Genomic DNA, 17,763 nt, shown 5'->3' on the forward strand with positions numbered 1-17,763 from the left:
CCTCTGTTCATCTTCAGCTACACCAAAGGTATGAGGGCTCTGGTGGAGGTATTGTGCATGTGTAACTGGAGTAGTTACTGCTAGGTACGCTTTGGATTCAGTGGCCCAGGCTTTGCCCTAGGAAAGGACAGTTGTCTTTTCAAGGAAGACTGCTTTATACGGTCAGATACCTGGTTCACACCGCCTTAGCAGCAGCGTCCCCCCACCCCAATCCCATACATTAGCGTGAGAGATCACAGAGGGAGTGAGAATGATGGGATCCAAGAATCTCTTTTCTCCAGATCCGCTCACACCAGGAGTTAATCGCTCCAGCGCCGGGCTCCGAGTCCCTCCCTCTCTCGTCCGAGCTCCGCCCCGCTCCCCTCTCCGCGGTCCTGGCGGGCTTCCCCTGGAGGGGGCGGCCCCAGGCCGAGTGCTAGGCCGGGCGGAGCTCCGGCCCGGGCGGAGCCGCGGCCGCCGCGTCCGGCTCCGGACCGAACTTCTGCCGTGCGGACAGCAGCAGCGGCGCCGAGCCCCATGCCCCCACCTCTCCAGCCCGCCCTCTGAGCCTCCCGAGCCCTCTCTCCATTCCCCCCAGCTGTGCTGGTAAGTCCCGCTCCCCGCACCAAACTTTTCCGCTGCCGAGTTGAAGTCCTGCGATCGGCCCACGAGCTGCATTGTGGTTGGTGTGGGGGGGCGGAGAACGGAGCGTGGCCGTCTTGGACCGAATGCCGACTCCATGGCTTCCCTAAGACGCATCAGCGCTCGCCGATTTCCCGGGTTGGAAGAACTCTGGATTGTAGTTGCGTAAACTTTGTGTAGAGCTGGAGACGAGGGTTTGCGCTCCACCTTCGCTGCCCCCTCCCCCACTTCTCTCAGATCTAGCAGTTCCGGATACTTTCCCTCCATCTTTCAAGGATCTTTGGCTCCCTAAAAGCTCGTCCCCTCCCAACTCTGCTGTGGCAAAGGCCCCCTCCACCAGGCACTTCGGGCCCGCCTCCTTCTCCGTTGCCGTCGGGGACCCCGCGATCTTCGGGGCCTTAGGCTGCCTCGGAGGCCACCCGTCCTGCCAACCCGCCGCAGACGTGTAGCCGCTGGGTCCGCCGTGGAGGGAGGGGCTCAGGTTGGGGCTTGTCCGAAGCCCGGCGGGCGGGGCCGGGAAGGGGAGGTGTAGGGGGCCGGACGGGGCGGAGCAGGCGGCATTTGCGGCCGGCGCCGGGGTGGAGAGTTGTGCGCCGGTCCCTGGGCCTGAGCTCCGGCTCCGGCTGGGGCGCCTGCAATGTCTCAAGATGGCGGAGCTGGGCGAATTAAAGGTACCGGCCCCCTCCCCCACCCCCATCTGGCCTGAGCCCGGCGGTGCGCCGTGTCCGGGAAGCGACCGGGACTGGGTGCCGGGGCTCGGGTGGGCGCCAGCGACGTGGCAGGGGCGGGCGGCTGAGGATGGGAGAGAAGTGGCTGCGAGCGAGGAAGGGGCTGTGGCGGGCTCCGGGGGCGGGGCTGCGGGGCAGATGTAGGGGTGGGGCCGAGGGGAATTGCAGCTGCTGGGGGCTGAGGCGCAGGGGGCGGGGACGAGGGGCAGCAGGCGGATTTAGTAGCAGGGGCAGTTGTTGGGGTAGGGCCGGGGGCAAAAGCTGCTGTAGAGGCACCCGGGCGAGTCCATCGAGGCCGAGAGATGCGACAGCAGGGGGCAGATGCAGGGATGGCACCGTGGGGCAGATGTAGGGGAGGCTCCGAGGGAAAGGCAGCCGAGAGGATAGGGGCTTTGGGGGTGCTCTCGGGATCCGAGCTTTGGGAAAGACCAGTAGGCGGCTGAGATGTAGGGGGCGGGGCTGTGCGGGCCGACACCTCGAGGGGTGGGGCAGAAGCATCCTGGAGGCTCAGGAAGGTGCTGCCTTAGTGAATCGCGGTGTTTGGGCAGCGGCAGAGGCATGTGAAACTGTGGGATAGGAAGGAGGGAAGTTACAGGGAAAGCTAATGGAGAAAAAAAGACAGGACAGAGGAGATACGGATGGGGAGAAAGAGGAGCAAGTTTCTCATCACATTCCACAAAAGGGGCCCAAGACAAAGCCTCCTATGGGAAGAATTGTGTAGGACTAGCTTGCCCTGCCCACGACAGGATCTCCTGGAGAGTCACAGAAGGGAGTCCCCTTAGGAGAGCGCTCCCCTTCTGCCTCACAGTTTTCAGGGTAACCACATGGGAGGACATCTCATAGAACCTTAAACCACCGGGTTCATCCCCCTGCCTCCTGGCTTTCTTCTTCTGCCCTTTGAAATGGAGCTATGGTCCTGGGCAGGCTGGAGGTCTAGCCACTGGGCCCAGCTACCTTCAGGGAATTTGCGATTCTGTGCCCTGACTCAGAGGCTTTTTCTTCAGCCAGCCAGGGCCTCTGTTTAGAGCTCTGCGCTCTCCTCTTCTACTCCTATAGGGGGGCAGTAGGCTGTAGTGGGGTGTTATTTTCTCTATGTAGGAGAGAAGCTGGTTCCTGACAGAGAGTTGTCAGGCAGGATACCGGGACTCAGTGGTTTACTGTTAACCCCCTCCTACCCCCCACCCAGACCCAAGTTTTGGTCTTGTTTCCCTTCCAGAAAAATAGGACTAAGTCTCAGAGAGGGGGCGGTTATATAAATGATTCCCAGAAAGGATCTGGGGGAGTTATGAGCATTGAACCCTGACCTGAAAACCCTGGCCACAAAAGCTTCAGAGGCTTGGGGGAAATAGCCGAGGTGAATAAAGGTGGTTGAGGGGTGGGCTGAAGGGCACGATCCTCCAGCCACCTGGCCCCTTTCTTCCCCGTGGGTGAGTCTGGCTTGAATTGTCTCCTCTCCCTGGTTCTCCCTGTCTTCTGTCCTCTTCCCAGGAGGCTGGGATGGGTTTGAGAGTCTGAGAAAGGGCAAGAGAGAAGATAAGCAGCTTAAAGGAGAGTCCAGACTAGAGGCAGGAATGGTGGTGGGAGGCCGCAGTGGACTCGGAGGTGTGTCTGAGGGTGGCTTCTCGTCTGCATTCCCTGCCCCACTCTGGCTGCTTGCAGGCCTGGGAAGATAGTGTTGTTCAAGCTCTGGGTGATGGTGATGATGCTGACCTGAGGGTTGCTAAAGTGAGGCTGAGATGTCCCTTTGGATAGGTCGACTACCTGGCAGTAATCCACTAGCTTAAAGCATCGTCTTCCCCATCAGTGCTGGAGGGAAAAAGGCACTGCCCAACTGGTAGCTCAGCCCATGTCTTGGCAGGACAGGCCTGTGCGAGGTAGGGTTCTCAGGCTTCTGTGTTGTTCTCCACAGCACATGGTGATGAGTTTCCGGGTGTCTGAGCTCCAGGTGCTTCTTGGCTTTGCTGGCCGGAACAAGAGTGGACGGAAGCACGAGCTCCTGGCCAAGGCCCTGCACCTCCTGAAGTCCAGCTGTGCCCCTAGCGTCCAGATGAAGATCAAAGAGCTTTACCGACGACGCTTTCCCCGGAAGACCCTGGGACCCTCTGATCTCTCCCTGCTCTCTTTGCCCCCTGGCACCTCTCCTGTAGGCTCTCCTGGCCCTCTAGCTCCCATTCCCCCAACGTTCTTGGCCCCTGGCACCCTGCTGGGCCCCAAGCGTGAGGTGGACATGCACCCCCCTCTGCCCCAGCCTGTGCACCCTGATGTCACCATGAAACCATTGCCCTTCTATGAGGTCTACGGGGAGCTCATCCGGCCCACCACCCTTGGTACGGCTCTTTGTGGTCCCTTAGCCTTCTGGACTCCATGCCTGCTCCCTAAACATTTCAGAGGCTTTAGTCCTGTGGGATCAGTGGCATGGATGGGGGTGATTTCTGTGGCTGCCTGTGCATGGGCTTGGAATAACTGCCTTTTCATGTCCTCAGCATCCACTTCCAGCCAGCGGTTTGAGGAAGCACACTTTACCTTTGCCCTCACACCCCAGCAAGTGCAGCAGATTCTTACATCCAGGTACATTTCTTTCAGTCTTCCTGCCTCATCCCTGGAGGGTTACCCCTGGGCTCTCCTTTCTGACTTTATTCCCTCCTGCCCTGCTGTCTTCCCTGTCCATCCTCCTATTCCTACTTGTTCCTCGTTCTTTTGTGTGTCTCTTCTCTGTCCCCTGGACATCTAACTTTCAGTCTCTCTGTCTATTCACCCTGCCCTCTGGGGGCTACATGCTGACATCTCTTCATCTCCTTCCCCGTTACAGAGAGGTTCTGCCAGGAGCCAAATGTGATTATACCATACAGGTGCAGCTAAGGTGAGTTCAGCCGCCCTCCCTATGCTGGGGACCCACTGGGGGTAGGACTGAAGTAGGGGTATGACAGATACTCTTATGAGATGTCCCTGCTCTGCCACTGTCTACTCTGGCCCTGGGACTCTTGTTGGATGCTGAGGGCTATAGACATCTATGACTGATTTTCTGGGGTTCCCTGTCTCTCTGCCAGATTGAACTAAAGAAATCTGCTGGGCATGGTGGCTCATGCCTATAATCTCAGCACTTTGGGAGGCTGAGGCAGGCAGATCGCCTGAGGTTAGGAGTTCAAGACCAGCCTGACCAACATGGAGAAACCCCGCCTCTACTAAAAATACAAAATTAGCCGGGTGTGGTGGTGCACACCTGTAATCCCAGCTACTCAGGAGGCTAAGGCAGGAGAATCGCTTGAACCTGGGAGGCAGAGGTTGTGGTGAGCCAAGATTGCACCATTGCACTCCAGCCTGGGCAACAAGAGCGAAACTCCGTCTTCAGAAAAAAAAAACAAGGAAAGAAATTTCTTCCCAGTCTTTCTTACTTTTTCATCTCTCACCAGGTTCTGTCTCTGTGAGACCAGCTGCCCCCAGGAAGATTATTTTCCCCCGAACCTCTTTGTCAAGGTCAATGGGAAACTGTGCCCCCTGCCGGTAAATGCTTTCCCCTTTTTCTCTCAGTAATTTACTGTTTTAGTTCATAAATATTAACTACAAACCTATTCCAACAGAGAGACATGCCTAGCACAGTGCCTGGCATATAGTAGGTGCTCAGTTCACTCACTGAATCAATATCGTCTCGAGAGTATTAAGATAGGGCTGAACAGATGTTTTGTGAGAACTCAGAGGAGGACATTAACCCAGAGATTTAAGAAAGAGTTTTTTTTTTTTGAGACGGAGTTGCTCTGTTTCCCAGACTGGAGTGCGGTGACACAACCTCGGCTCACTGCAACCTCTGCCTCCCAGGTTCAAGTGATTCTTGTGCCTCAGCCTCCTGAGTAGCTGGGATTATACACATGTGCCACTATGCCCGGCTAATTTTTGTATTTTTAGTAGAGACGAGGTTTCACCATGTTGGCCAGGCTGGTCTCGATCTCCTGACCTTGTGATCCACCTGCCTTGGCCTCCCAAAGTGCTGGGATTACAGGCGTGAGCCACCACACTCTGCCAGAAAGACTTCTTTTTTTTCTTTTTTTGAGACAGAGTCTCACTCGGTCACCAGGCGCCAGCAGGCTGGAGTGCAGTGGCGTGACATTGGCTCATTGCAACCTCCGCCTCCTGGGTTCAGGCAATTCTTCTGCCTCAGCCTCCTGAGTAGCTGGGACTACAGGCACATGCCACCACACCCAGCTAATTTTTTTGTATTTTTAGTAGAGACGGGGTTTCACCATGTTGGCCAGGATGGTTTCGATCTCTTGACCTCGTGATCCACCTGCCTCGGCCTCCCAAAGTGCTGAGATTACAGGCGTGAGCCACCGCGCCTGGCCCAGAAAGACTTCTTATGAGTTGTGACCCCAGAGCTAAGAGTTGGAAAAGGTGAGGCATCGCTATTCCTCCTCCTCAGGGCCTCAGTGAGTGGGTTCCTATTTTCTCAATCAGTAAATAAGCTCTCCTTTCTTCCCTGGAGTGAGCCCCACTCACAGCCCTAGACAGTGCTCCGGTTTTGTGAGCCACTGTATGGGCCTCCATCCCCTTGCTCAGTGAGTGCGTTGGCCTTCCCTCCAGGGAGTGAATAACCCGAGACAAGATATCTTTTGTTGGTAGAGCAGAGCCCCTTCCCACAGCCACCTCTCTCCTGACCAGTCCCTCCCTTCTCCAGGGTTACCTTCCCCCAACCAAGAATGGGGCTGAGCCCAAGAGGCCCAGCCGCCCCATCAACATCACACCCCTGGCTCGACTCTCAGCCACTGTTCCCAACACTATTGTGGTCAATTGGTCATCTGAGTTCGGACGGGTGAGCACAGCTACAGCAGGGTGCCTGGAAAGCCTGCTGGGGGCGAGGGGAACCATCCAGTGTCCTGGGTTGGGGAAGCATCTTCCTCTTTCTGTGTGTGTCTCTGGTCCTCATGGAACAAAGGTGGGCAGTGGTGGTATGAGAAATAGAGGCTAATTGTCTTCCCCCTACTTCCAAGTAGAATTACTCCTTGTCTGTGTACCTGGTGAGGCAGTTGACTGCAGGGACCCTTCTACAGAAACTCAGAGCAAAGGGTATCCGGAACCCAGATCACTCGAGAGCACTCAGTGAGTAATGTCTTCCCCTCTTCCCCGCCTGATCTGCCTCCGAGTCTTCCTGGCCCTGCAGCTTTCATAATGAAACCCACACCTCTTTTTGTACACGCCTCATCAGTCTTCCAGTCTTTGTAGTTGAAGTTGAACCACTCCCAGGCAGTGAGTGACACGCTTGCATTTCCAGTGATGTAGCTGCTTTGCACCTCACAGTCCCTAACTGCAGCCGTGCTAGAATGTGGGCTCTCTGGACTGGGAAGAATCTTTGAGATCCTCTAATCTAACCCTCACATGATCCTTCAAGTCCTGCAGGTCACCTCTTAACGTAGCGTGAGTGTCACACAACTATGTTTAAGCCTCTTCAGGGATGGCAAATCTCACACACCCAGCGTTAATAATCCATATCCCAGACCACTCCTGTGTGATGTCCCGCTGGCCCTCAAAACTCTTCACCCAGCAGCCTCTCAGCCAGAGCCATCTGCTCCTGGCCCTACCAACTCCTGGGCTTCCTCCAGCCTTGCTGACCCCATGGCTCTGGCCTCACTTTTGTTTCAGTCAAGGAGAAATTGACTGCTGACCCTGACAGTGAGGTGGCCACTACGAGTCTCCGGGTGTCACTCATGTGCCCGGTGGGTAAAAGGGGAGAAGAGAATGGGGTGGGAAGGGAGTTGGGTTTAGCTTGTGGACTTTGATGAGGGTTCCTAGGGATACTGGGATGAAACCAGAGTGGAGCCTCTGACTAGAGAACTTGCCTCTCCTCAGCTAGGGAAGATGCGTCTGACTGTCCCTTGTCGTGCCCTCACCTGCGCCCACCTGCAGAGTTTCGATGCTGCCCTTTATCTACAGATGAATGAGAAGAAGCCAACATGGACATGTCCTGTGTGTGACAAGAAGGCTCCCTATGAATCTCTTATCATTGATGGGTAGGCCATTTTACTTCCTCTTACCTAGGACATTCACTAGGACCCCCTTTTCTTAGTTCTTTCTTTTTTTGTGTGTGATTGAGTCTTGTTCTCTTGCCCAGGTTGGAGTGCAGTGGTGCGATCTTGGCTCATTGCAACCTCTGCCTTCAGGGTTCAAGTGATTCTCTGCCTCAGCCTCCTGAGTAGCTAGGACTATAGGCACGCACCAGCATGCCTGGCTAATTTTTGTATTTTTAGTAGAGATGGGATTTTACCATGTTGGTCAGGCTGGTCTCATCAAACTTCTAACCTCAGGTGATCCACCCACCTCAGCCTCCCAAAGTGCTGGGATTACAGGCGTGAGCCACCATGCCCAGCCTATATTTCTTTTTTCCTTTAGCCGCCACCTCCTTCAGGGTTTTAGGACCCCTTTTTAATGTGTATGACTTACTTCCCTCACATGAACCCCAGTTCTCACCTTATCTCCTTATCTATCCCTTTTACCAATTCGTGTGTGTGTTTATGTCCGTGTGTGTGGAGTGGGAGGGCAACATTAAGGACTTAGTATATTCAAGGCATCTTACTGAGCACTGTGCATGGAATCCCCTCAGTAACCCTATGGATTGGGTGCAGTGGTTCCCACCTGTAATCCCAACACTGGAAGGCTGAGATGGGAAGATCATTTGAGGCTAGGAGTTTGAGACCAGCCTGGGCAACACAGTAAGACTCTCTCTATATAAAAACATTTTAGCCGGGCACGGTGGCTCACGCCTGTAATCCTAGCACTTTGGGAGGCCGAGGTGGGTGGATCACCTGAGGTCAGGAGTTCAAGACCAGTCTGGCCATCATGGTGAAACCCCATCTTATTAAATAAATAAATAAATAAATAAAAACATTTAAAAAATTAGCCAGGCATGATATAATAGTTCATGACTGTAGTCTTAGCTGCTCAGGAGACTGAGGCGGGAGGATGGCTTCAACTCAAGAGTTTGAGACTGCAGTGAGCTATGATTGCATTACGACACCTCAGCCTGGGCAACAGATTGAGACCCTATCTCAAAAAAAGAAATAACCCTATGATTGGCTAGTGACACTCACCCAGAAAAAAAAAAAAAAAAAAAAAAAAACCCGTGAAATAGGTAGTATCATTACAGAGGAGGAAACTGAGGCCTTGAGATTGAGTCTTGCTCAAGGTTAGATTGTTAAGTGGCGGAGTCAGTGTACTGAACTGTCATAATAGATCACCTGTAACAACTACCTGAGTTCCCACTGAGCCTTGCAATAAGGTTCTTTTGAGGGCCTGGATGTTCTGATCTTTTGCTCTAGCTAGTCTTTTATTATTATTATTATTTATTTTTTAATTTTTAAGACAGGGTCTCACCATGTTGGTCAGGCTGGTCTTGAACTCTCGACATCAGGTGGTCCACCCGCCTTGGCCTTCAAAGTGCTTGGATTACAGGCGTGAGCCACCACGCCTGGCCTACCCTAGCTAGTCGTAACCCCTTTCAGAATCTACACTATGGTTCTTGTTCCCAGTCTCCCCTGCCCCAGGTTTTTTGTTTTTGTTTTTTGTTTTTTTTGAGACAGGGTCTCACTCTGTTGCCCAGGGTGGAGTACAGTGGTGTGATCATAGTTCACTGTAGCCTTGACCTTCTGGCCTCAAGTGATCCTCTCACCTTGGCCTCCCAAAGTGCTGGGATTACAGGCATGAGCTGCCACACCTGGCCCTTAGTGCCTTTATTTATTTATTCTTACACAAATGTGTAGAAAGCCAAAGACCCAGTGCCTTCTGGAGATGGTTTATGGACTTCTGTCTCTCTGTTCCTTTTGTTCCTTGTACTACACGTAAGTACTCAGATTTCTCTTTGAGACGGAGTTTCATTCTCACCCAGGCTGGACTGCAATGGCATGATCTTGGCTCACTGCAACCTCCGCCTCCTGGGTTCAAGGGATCCTCTTGCCTTAGCCTTCCCAGTAGCTTGGGATTACAGGCACGTGCCGTCACACCTGGCTAATTTTGTATTTTTAGTAGAGATGGGGTTTCACCATGTTGGCCAGGCTCGTCTCAAACTCCTGACGTCAGGTGATCCACCCGCCTTGGCTTCTGAAAGTGGGATTACAGGAGTGAACCACTGCACCGACATTTTTTTTTTTTTTTTTTTTTAGGCAGAACCTTGCTCTGTTGCCCAGGCTGGAGAACAGTGGTGTGATCTTGGCTCACTGCAATCTCTGCCTCCTGGGTTTAAGCGATTTTCATGCCTCAGTCTCCCGAGTAGCTGGGATTATAAGCATGTGCCACCACACCTGGCTAATTTTTGTATTTTTAGTAGAGATGAGGTTTCACCATGTTGGCTAGGCTGGTCTCAAACTCCCAGCCTCAAGTGATTCACCCACCTCTACCTCCCAAAGTGCTGGGATTACAGGTGTGAGTCACTCACCTGGCCTCAGATTGTATTTATTTTAAAACCTACTACTTGGCTTCTGGAGGGGGAAGAAAAAGGAAAAAAAAACCTACTACTTAGTTTGTAAAACTCTTTTACATACCTTCTGTTATTTGATTCCAGCAACTCAGAGAGGTTCAATAGGATGGATAGTGTCCTTATTTTACAGATGAGGAAACTGAGGTACAGGAAGGTGAGTCACAGAACTCTCTGGCTACTGTTCCAAGAATTTTCATCTCTCTCCTCCCCCAGTTTATTTATGGAGATTCTTAGTTCCTGTTCAGATTGTGATGAGATCCAGTTCATGGAAGATGGATCCTGGTGCCCAATGAAACCCAAGAAGGAGGCATCTGAGGTTTGCCCCCCGCCAGGGTATGGGCTGGATGGTGAGTGAACCCCTGTTCCCCAGCTGAGCTAAATCTTGGATGACCTCTTCTCTGAGACATAGTCTTCTTACTACCCGCAGGCCTCCAGTACAGCCCAGTCCAGGAGGGAAATCCATCAGAGAATAAGAAAAAGGTCGAAGTAATTGACTTGACAATAGAAAGCTCATCAGATGAGGAGGATCTGCCCCCAACCAAGAAGCACTGTTCTGTCACCTCAGCTGTCATCCCAGCCCTACCTGGAAGCAAAGGGTAGGAGAAAATTGGCTGAATCTACAACAAAAGGGACAGGGGAAGAAGTCAGAAATGCTTTCCGATCATCGGACCCTGGGGCAAGGGACATGTGGAGGGGACAGAGGGAACCTGGGGACCTGAGCTGGGTGAGGGCCTCTGTGGTTTGCTGGCTGCCTCAGCTCCTCTCTACCCACAGAGTCCTGACACCTGGCCACCAGCCATCCTCGGTGCTAAGGAGCCCTGCCATGGGCACGTTGGGTGGGGATTTCCTGTCCAGTCTCCCACTCCATGAGTACCCACCTGCCTTCCCACTGGGAGCCGACATCCAAGGTATGACCTGGATCATCAGATGGGCCCTACACTGCCACACCCTCTCCAGAGCCGCATCGGAACCCCTGTTCCTTCTCAGTGCCTCCTGCTTCTCCTTGCAGGGGGCCACAATCCAAGTGCTTTGTCTCTTGGGGGTCAAGGGGTCAGGCAGGAGGTTGATTTTGATTTTTCTTTTCCTGCCAGGTTTAGATTTATTTTCATTTCTTCAGACAGAGAGTCAGGTAAGTGTTCTTTCTTCAGAAGGTCTCAGATCTCTGAAGCGTCCTTTCTAGGCGCCGATGGGACCCTTCCATCTCTTAGGATCTCTGGGGGTGTAAATCTGCTCTTCTATGAGGAAAGTGGGGTGTTGGTAGCTGATTTCCCTCCTCAGCACCACTGGTAGTTCCTGGGATTCCTACACAGGCCTTCCTAGATCCCATTACTGTTCTGCCCTGGCCTGCTCACCCCCACCCGCCCCCGTGTGCACTTGGAGCACCATGCCTGCCCTAACCGGACATTCCACACATTTCAGACGCCCACAAAGCCAAGAACCTAGCAAGCTGGAGGAGCTCTCTCAAGGCAGGGAAAAGGGTAGGGTGTGGGGAAGTGGGAGTAAGAAGGAGAGGACGAGATCTTAAACTACACCCTTGATTCTTCCTAGCACTATGGCCCCTCCGTCATCACCTCACTAGATGAACAGGATGCCCTTGGCCACTTCTTCCAGTACCGAGGGACCCCTGCTCACTTTCTGGGCCCACTGGCCCCCACGTTGGGGAGCTCCCACCGCAGCGCCACTCCGGCGCCCCCTCCTGGCCGTGTCAGCAGCATTGTGGCCCCTGGGGGGTCCTTGAGGGAGGGGCATGGAGGACCCCTGCCTTCAGGTCCCTCTTTGACTGGCTGTCGGTCAGACATCATTTCCCTGGACTGAGTTCCTTGGATTATGGAAACTTCACTGTCCGCCAACACGGAGCAGGTAGGCTGTGGAGTCCCAACCCTGGCTACTCTGATCCCTCTGGGGGTTCCAGCCAGGGGCCAGACAGACCTTCACAGATGCCTACTTTTGGCCTCATCTCTGCCTGATGAGGCGAGCACCCAAAGGGTTAATATTTAACCTCTTTTTAAGGACACTGGGGTCTGTTTTGGAAATGTTCTTTAGATGGTGGCCATTCCTCTGGGTATGTTAACCTAGGCAGTGGGGGGCAAATGGGATGGGATGTGAGCTGGGAGCAGGCCTGAACCCCCAGCCTTGACTGTGTCTGGAGCCTCCTGGGGAAGGGGCCCCTCTCTTCTTACCCCCAAGCCCATGGCTCTATTACTGCCTCATGTCCATTGTCTCTTCATGTCCATTCCGTTCCCTTCGGCCACAGACAGGTGGAAACACTGAGACAGGCAGTTTCAGAGATGGACAAAGAACTTTATTTTGGATTGTGGATGTGGATTTTTTTGTACATAAATAAGAAAAACCAAAATACTCCAAAGATGACTTCCCCTGCCTCCTGCTTCCAGTATGACTGAGGAGGATGTAAGGCCTTAGCCATGATCCCCAGGGGTTTGGGAGTAGGGCCTGGCCTGTTGCCTGGGTCCCTCTCTATTTATATATTTAAATTCACAGTGTTTCTTATGCCAGCCTGAGCTAGAGGCCCATGGCCCTGTGGTTAGGCCCGGCTCATTCTGCACCTTTCCAGGGAGGTGGAAGGACATGGTGCCCTCCTTCCCACTCTTTTTCAGGCTCGTCTACGGCCTAAGACCTATGTTGTAATTTTACTTTTTATTCCCAAAGTTGTAGTGAAGCTCTCACCATAATAAAGGTTGTGAATGTTCTGTGAGTGTCACGGAGATGGGCGAGGGAGGGGATTTTACACTTCTCTTTCCAGATCCCCGGTTTGGGGGAAGAAGGTCCATGTTCCATTCTTCCTTTGCTGGCCCTGGGTCCAGGTGAGCTCCACTTTCACGTGGTGGGGGTGTTTCAAGGAGGAATTCCAAGAGAGGTTGTCCTTTCTCCCTTCCTCTCCCCCATGCCTGTAAAATCTAGACCATTCTACCCAGTACCGTGGAGCTCTCCAGTCCTTTTTCACTTTCGCCTGCCCAGATGATGCAGCCAGAGCCCGAGGGCAAACTTGGTTCCAGTGCTGACCCTCTCCTCGTCCTCTGCCGTGGGTGGGATCATCCGCAGCAGGGTGGACATGGGCAGAACCAGAGGCCAGGCGCTCCCATCCTCCTCTACTTCCACAGCACTACATAGTGACAACTCCTGTGGGGACTGTGCCTTGTAGCTCACAAAGAACTTACATATTTGTTAGGTCCTCAAATCCTCCCAACCACCACAGGAGGTGGGTGGCTGCTGACCTCATTTGCAGAAGGGAAACGGGATCAAGGAGGGTTAAATGACTTGCCCCTGTGTTAGAACTCACAGACCTTCAGTGCTAGCCAGTTAGAGCAAGGATCCTTGGGGTTTGATGGTCACTGTCTTTGATTTCATGTGCCCTCTAAATTATCAGCTGACCCCCTCTCCTTAAATCTCCCCCACACCACAAAATTCCATCCTGAGGAGAGGATGGATGCTGAACTTCTCAATGTGAATATGTTGGTGTATTGGCCCGTGAGGGAGAAGCTCTTACTTACAGGACAGAGGGTGGTAGGTCCTCCGGGAGAAGTCTGGATGTCTCTGTCCCATCCTCTGTGGCAGCCACTGCAGCAGCTACATCTGATGTCAGCCACATAAGGGCACTTACCTCACTTGGATTTGGTTGGATCCGGGCCTGGGGTCAGATATGTTGACCACTCAGTCATGGCCTCTCCTTGGGAGGCCTGTTTATGATCAAAACCTACCCACAGGTGACATGGAGAAAGGCAGGGGCAAGGGGAAAGGTACTTCATTATCTCTGACCACCACCCGCCCAGCCGCCAATCACTGTCAGAACCAGGTTGCTTGGGCTCCCCTGAGCCCTGTTTCCTTCGCTCATTGCCAGCCCTACCTGCAGCTGCTGCTGTGATTCCTGGGAGATCACGAGTAGATACAGAACAATGTGGTGGTATTTGGGTAAACCCCAGCTCAGCCTAGGAGGGTAGGCAGACTAGGAAAAGAAAACAGCAAAAGTGAGAACTTTCTGTCACTTTTTTTTTTTCTTGAGACGGAGTTTCCAGGCTGGAGTGCAGTGGTGCAATCTCGGCTCACTGCGACCTCCACCTCCTGGGTTCAGGCTATTCTTCAGCCTCAGCCTTAGCCTCCCAAGTAGCTTGGATTACAGGCATGCACCAGCATGCCCAGCTAATTTTTGTATTTTTAGTAGAGATGGGGTTTCGACAGCATTGGCCAGGCTGGTCTCGAACTTCTGACCTCAGGTGATCTGCCCAACTCAGTCTCCCAAAGTACTGGAATAACAGCCGTGAGCCACTATGCCCAGCCCTGTCTTCACGTTTTAAGACTTTGCTAATACAGCTTTAGGGTGAAACAAAATGGTGGCTAAAAGCTGAGGGCATGGATGGTACAGATGACACAGCAGGGACACGGGTGACAGTTATGGATTTGGGGACTCCAACCCACTTATGTGCCATTGTTTGCTTTGTAGCCAAGGCAGGTAGAGGTTGATCTATGGACTTTGGTGGGTAGCTGTTGAGGTCTCTTGGTTAACTATGGAGGGGCTTCTCCCAGCTCCTTGTCTCACCTCCCATAACCCCAAAGGGACCCAAGAGAACTGGCCCTGGGGCAGATGTAGTCCAGTCTCCTCCCAAAGTTCTCGAAGCCCTCCATCCAGCAGCTGGGAGTCAGAGAGGACACATCAGAGTGGCCAGTGCCTGACTCCTCCGGGTCCTTTTGCTTGCCCCTTACTCAGCCCACACCCAAGGTGGTCCCAGGCATTGGTCTTTTGGCTCAGGTCGGATCGGCTGACTGGTTACCTCTTCCTCAGGTTCCACCTGCCCACCTGCAACAACAGTGGGACCCATAGGTAATAATGGTGGCGGTCTTGACCGGGGACCCCCACTCACTGTTTACACTCCTCTGCCCTCTGGTGGACACAGGTGGAGCTGCAGTCACTGTGACTATGAACATGCCACATTTTGGGGCCCACTTTATCCTTGAGGCTGGGAAAAGCATTGTGGGGAAAAAGGGCAAGTTTCTTTCCTGTACGTGGGGCCTCGTCCTCAGAATACTCACCGGGGGGTACCCAGAGGTTGGGGGAAACGCTGAGGGTGCGTGTCCTTCTGGTCAGCAAGACAGTCTGGTCACTGGATTGCAGAATGACGGCCACACCCAGGTCCACACCTCGATTCGTGGGCAGCTTGGCCACAGGGTCCCTGGGCTGCTGGTCCAGGACCGCAAAAGGGCAGAAAGGGGGTCGCTGGTGGAAGGAAGCCAGCTGGGTTAAGGCTTCAGAAGCGGGGTTGGCAGCGGGCGTGCGTGACTTGCAAAAAGGGGGCTACACCACGCGTTGGGGGCGGGATCCTCTGGCCGCCAGTTCCCCCCCCCGATTTCAGTCCCCATTCTCGGCCCTTCACTGCCCGCTCCTCTGGGGCCCCCTGCTGCCGACCTGGAGCGGAAGCCTGGCGGAGGCGCCCGGGAAGGGCCTGCTGGAGAGGACGAGCCGTCCTCGCTTCAAGCTGCAGTGAATGGGCCACGGCCCGAGCCCTGGCCTGGCTCGCAGGAGGCCGCACACACTCCGTGCGAAGCTCGCCGACTCCGGACGCCCGGACAGGAGCAGCTGCACCCGCGCCGCGGCCATAACGCGACTCCGGGGTCGCTGCGGCCCGCCTGGCGCCCTCTGGTGGCCCAGCGACGCTTCCCGCCGAGCGTTCCGCGGGGTCGGAAGGAAACGGGGTTTCCGGAAGTCCCCGGGAAATACAGGCACAGCTTTTGGGGATGACCCATGGGTATAATGTTAAGCCACAAGGAAGAACACCTCTCAATGCTCAGCTGTTTCCCTCCTATCTTCTCTGTTCAGGACAATGACCCCCAGACCGAATGGCTTCGGGACTCACAAGTTACTTCCTACAGCCCTCAGCTGAACTGTGAGCGCCCTCCGCAGCACTGTGCACACCTGTTACAGCAGGCAGCACCTCGAATTAATTACCTCCAAGCGAAACACGCCAAATAACATTTTTGATGCCACCTCTCCTTTCATTTCACTCAAATGGCAACCAAGTGCGCAGATGTTACCTCCTCCAACTCCCTCAAACCTAGGTTCTCTCCAGCCTTCATTCATTGCCCCAGTTTCAGCCTTCATCATATTTTGCCTGAAATATTGTTGCAAGTCCCCAAACAGTCCTCCCTCTACCAATTCATTCTCTACAGTGCTGCCAGAGTGACATTTTGTTTTGTTTTGTTTTGAGGTAAAGTCTGGCTCTGTCACCCAGGCTGGGGTGCATGGGCGTGATCCCGGCTCACTGCAACCTTCACCTCCCAGGTTGAAGCGATTCTTGTGCTTTAGACTCCCAGGTAGCTGAGATTACAGGGGTGCACCACCAGGCTCGGCTAATTTTTTGTGTTTTTAGTAGAGACAGGGTTTTGCCATGTTGGCCAGGCTGGTCTTGAACTCCTGACCTCAGGTGATCCACCCACCTTGTCCTCCCAAAGTGCTAGGATTCCAGGCATGAACCACCGCACCTGACCACAGTCATGTTTCTAAAACACCTAACTGATTATATTGCTTCCCACTGCTTTTAGGACAAACTCTTTAGCACAGCATGGCCAGAACCCACCAGTTCCTTGTTCCTTCCTGTCTCTAGCCTCAATTCTGACAGACTGATCTGTGCCCTATTTTCGAATGCCCTGTTTGTAGTTTCCCCAAGAAACTGACTGCTCTGGGATTCTTTCCTCATTTACCTGGAAAGTCCTAATTTTAAAAAATTGGTATTTTTAAATTAATACATAACAGATGTACATGTGAGAATTTGATACATTCCTATAATCAAACCAGGGTAATTCATATATCTATCACCTTAAATCTTTATACTAGGGACATTCGATTTATTTTTTGTTTTATTTATTTTTGAGACTGAATATTACTGTTGTTGCCCAGGCTGGAGTGCAGTGGCGTGATCTTAGCTCACTGCAACCTCTGCCTTCCAGATTCAAGCAATTCTCCCGCTTAAGCCTCCCAAGTAGCTGGGATTACGGGTGCCAACCATCATGCCTGGCTTTTTGTATTTTTAGTAGAGATGGGCTTTCGTCATGTTGGCCAGGCTGGTCTTAAATTCCTGACCTCACTCAGGTAAGCCACCTGCCTTGGCCTCCAAAAGTGTTGGGATTATAGGCGTGAGCCACCACGCCCGGCCTAAAGTATTATTTTTATTTTTGAGATAAAGTCTTGCTCTGTCACCCAGATTGGAGTGCAGTGGCATGATCTCTGCTCACTGCAACCTCTACCTCCTGGATTCAAGCAATTCTCCTGCCTCAGCCTCCCAAGTAGCTGGGACCGCAGGTGAGTGTCACCACGCCTGGCTAATTTTTGTATTTTTAGTAGACACAGGGTTTCACCATGTTTGTCAGGCTTGTCTTGAACTCCTGACCTTGTGATCCACCCACCTTGGCCTCCCAAAGTGTTGGGATTACAGGCGTGAGCCACTACACCTGGCCTATTTTTAATTACGTATATTTCAGAGACAGAGTCTTGCTCTGTTATCCAGACTGAAGTACAGTGGTGTGGTGATAGCTCACTGCAGCCTCAAACTCCTGGGCTCAAGAGATCCTCTTGCCTCAGCCTCCTGAGTAACTAGAATTACAGGCGTGCCCTACTGCACCCAGCTAATTTTTAAATTTTTTGTAAAGATTAAATCTATGTTGCCCATGCTGTTCCTGAACTCCTGGCTTCAACTAATCTTCCCACCTTGGCCTCCCAATGTGTTGGGATTATCAGATTGAGCCACCGTCCAAATTATTCTCTTCTAGTTGTTTTGAAATGTACAGGAAATTAATAATGATGCCACCCTGCTGCTCTATCCAATTATCAGATCTTATTTCTTCCAACTGTATATTTGTGCCCATTATTCAACCTCTCTTCATTTTCCCCATCCTTCCTAGCCTCTGGTAACTACCAATCTACTATTTTATTTTTCCTTTTTTTTTTTTTTTTTT

At 52.8% G+C, this 17,763-nt stretch overlaps 2 protein-coding genes across 4 annotated transcripts; one reads left to right on the forward strand and one right to left on the reverse strand.

Annotated features, from left to right (window-relative positions):
• The first annotated feature begins 443 nt into the window (after positions 1-443).
• Positions 444-12,512, forward strand: PIAS3 (protein inhibitor of activated STAT 3). Of its 3 annotated transcripts, none has more exons than XM_017515179.2 (14): positions 444-585; positions 3,259-3,676; positions 3,833-3,917; positions 4,159-4,209; positions 4,760-4,850; positions 6,016-6,150; positions 6,332-6,437; positions 6,978-7,051; positions 7,185-7,345; positions 10,018-10,151; positions 10,232-10,400; positions 10,579-10,712; positions 10,896-10,933; positions 11,353-12,512. In XM_017515179.2, exons 2-14 carry the CDS (start codon positions 3,262-3,264, stop codon positions 11,617-11,619), a joined length of 1,860 nt encoding a protein of 619 aa, XP_017370668.1. In that variant the 5' UTR covers positions 444-585; positions 3,259-3,261; the 3' UTR covers positions 11,620-12,512. The 3 variants fall into 3 exon arrangements, with proteins under 3 accessions (XP_017370668.1, XP_017370667.1, XP_017370664.1); XM_017515178.1 differs by lacking the exon at positions 444-585 and adding an exon at positions 1,184-1,292; XM_017515175.1 differs by lacking the exon at positions 444-585 and adding an exon at positions 1,184-1,292 and having other exon boundaries at positions 3,259-3,917.
• On the reverse strand, positions 12,085-15,978 carry NUDT17 (nudix hydrolase 17). Its single transcript, XM_017515181.2, has 8 exons — positions 15,221-15,978; positions 14,848-15,031; positions 14,589-14,614; positions 14,357-14,449; positions 13,667-13,765; positions 13,314-13,450; positions 12,773-12,925; positions 12,085-12,657 (listed from the first exon to the last, which is right to left on the reverse strand). The coding sequence occupies exons 1-8, from the start codon at positions 15,410-15,412 to the stop codon at positions 12,486-12,488; spliced, it is 1,056 nt and encodes a 351-aa protein (XP_017370670.1). The 5' UTR covers positions 15,413-15,978; the 3' UTR covers positions 12,085-12,485.
• Positions 15,979-17,763: the final 1,785 nt, after the last annotated feature.

This window comes from Cebus imitator, unplaced genomic scaffold (assembly GCF_001604975.1).
Source record: "Cebus imitator isolate Cc_AM_T3 unplaced genomic scaffold, Cebus_imitator-1.0 Scaffold543, whole genome shotgun sequence".
Lineage (NCBI taxonomy): Eukaryota > Metazoa > Chordata > Mammalia > Primates > Cebidae > Cebus > Cebus imitator.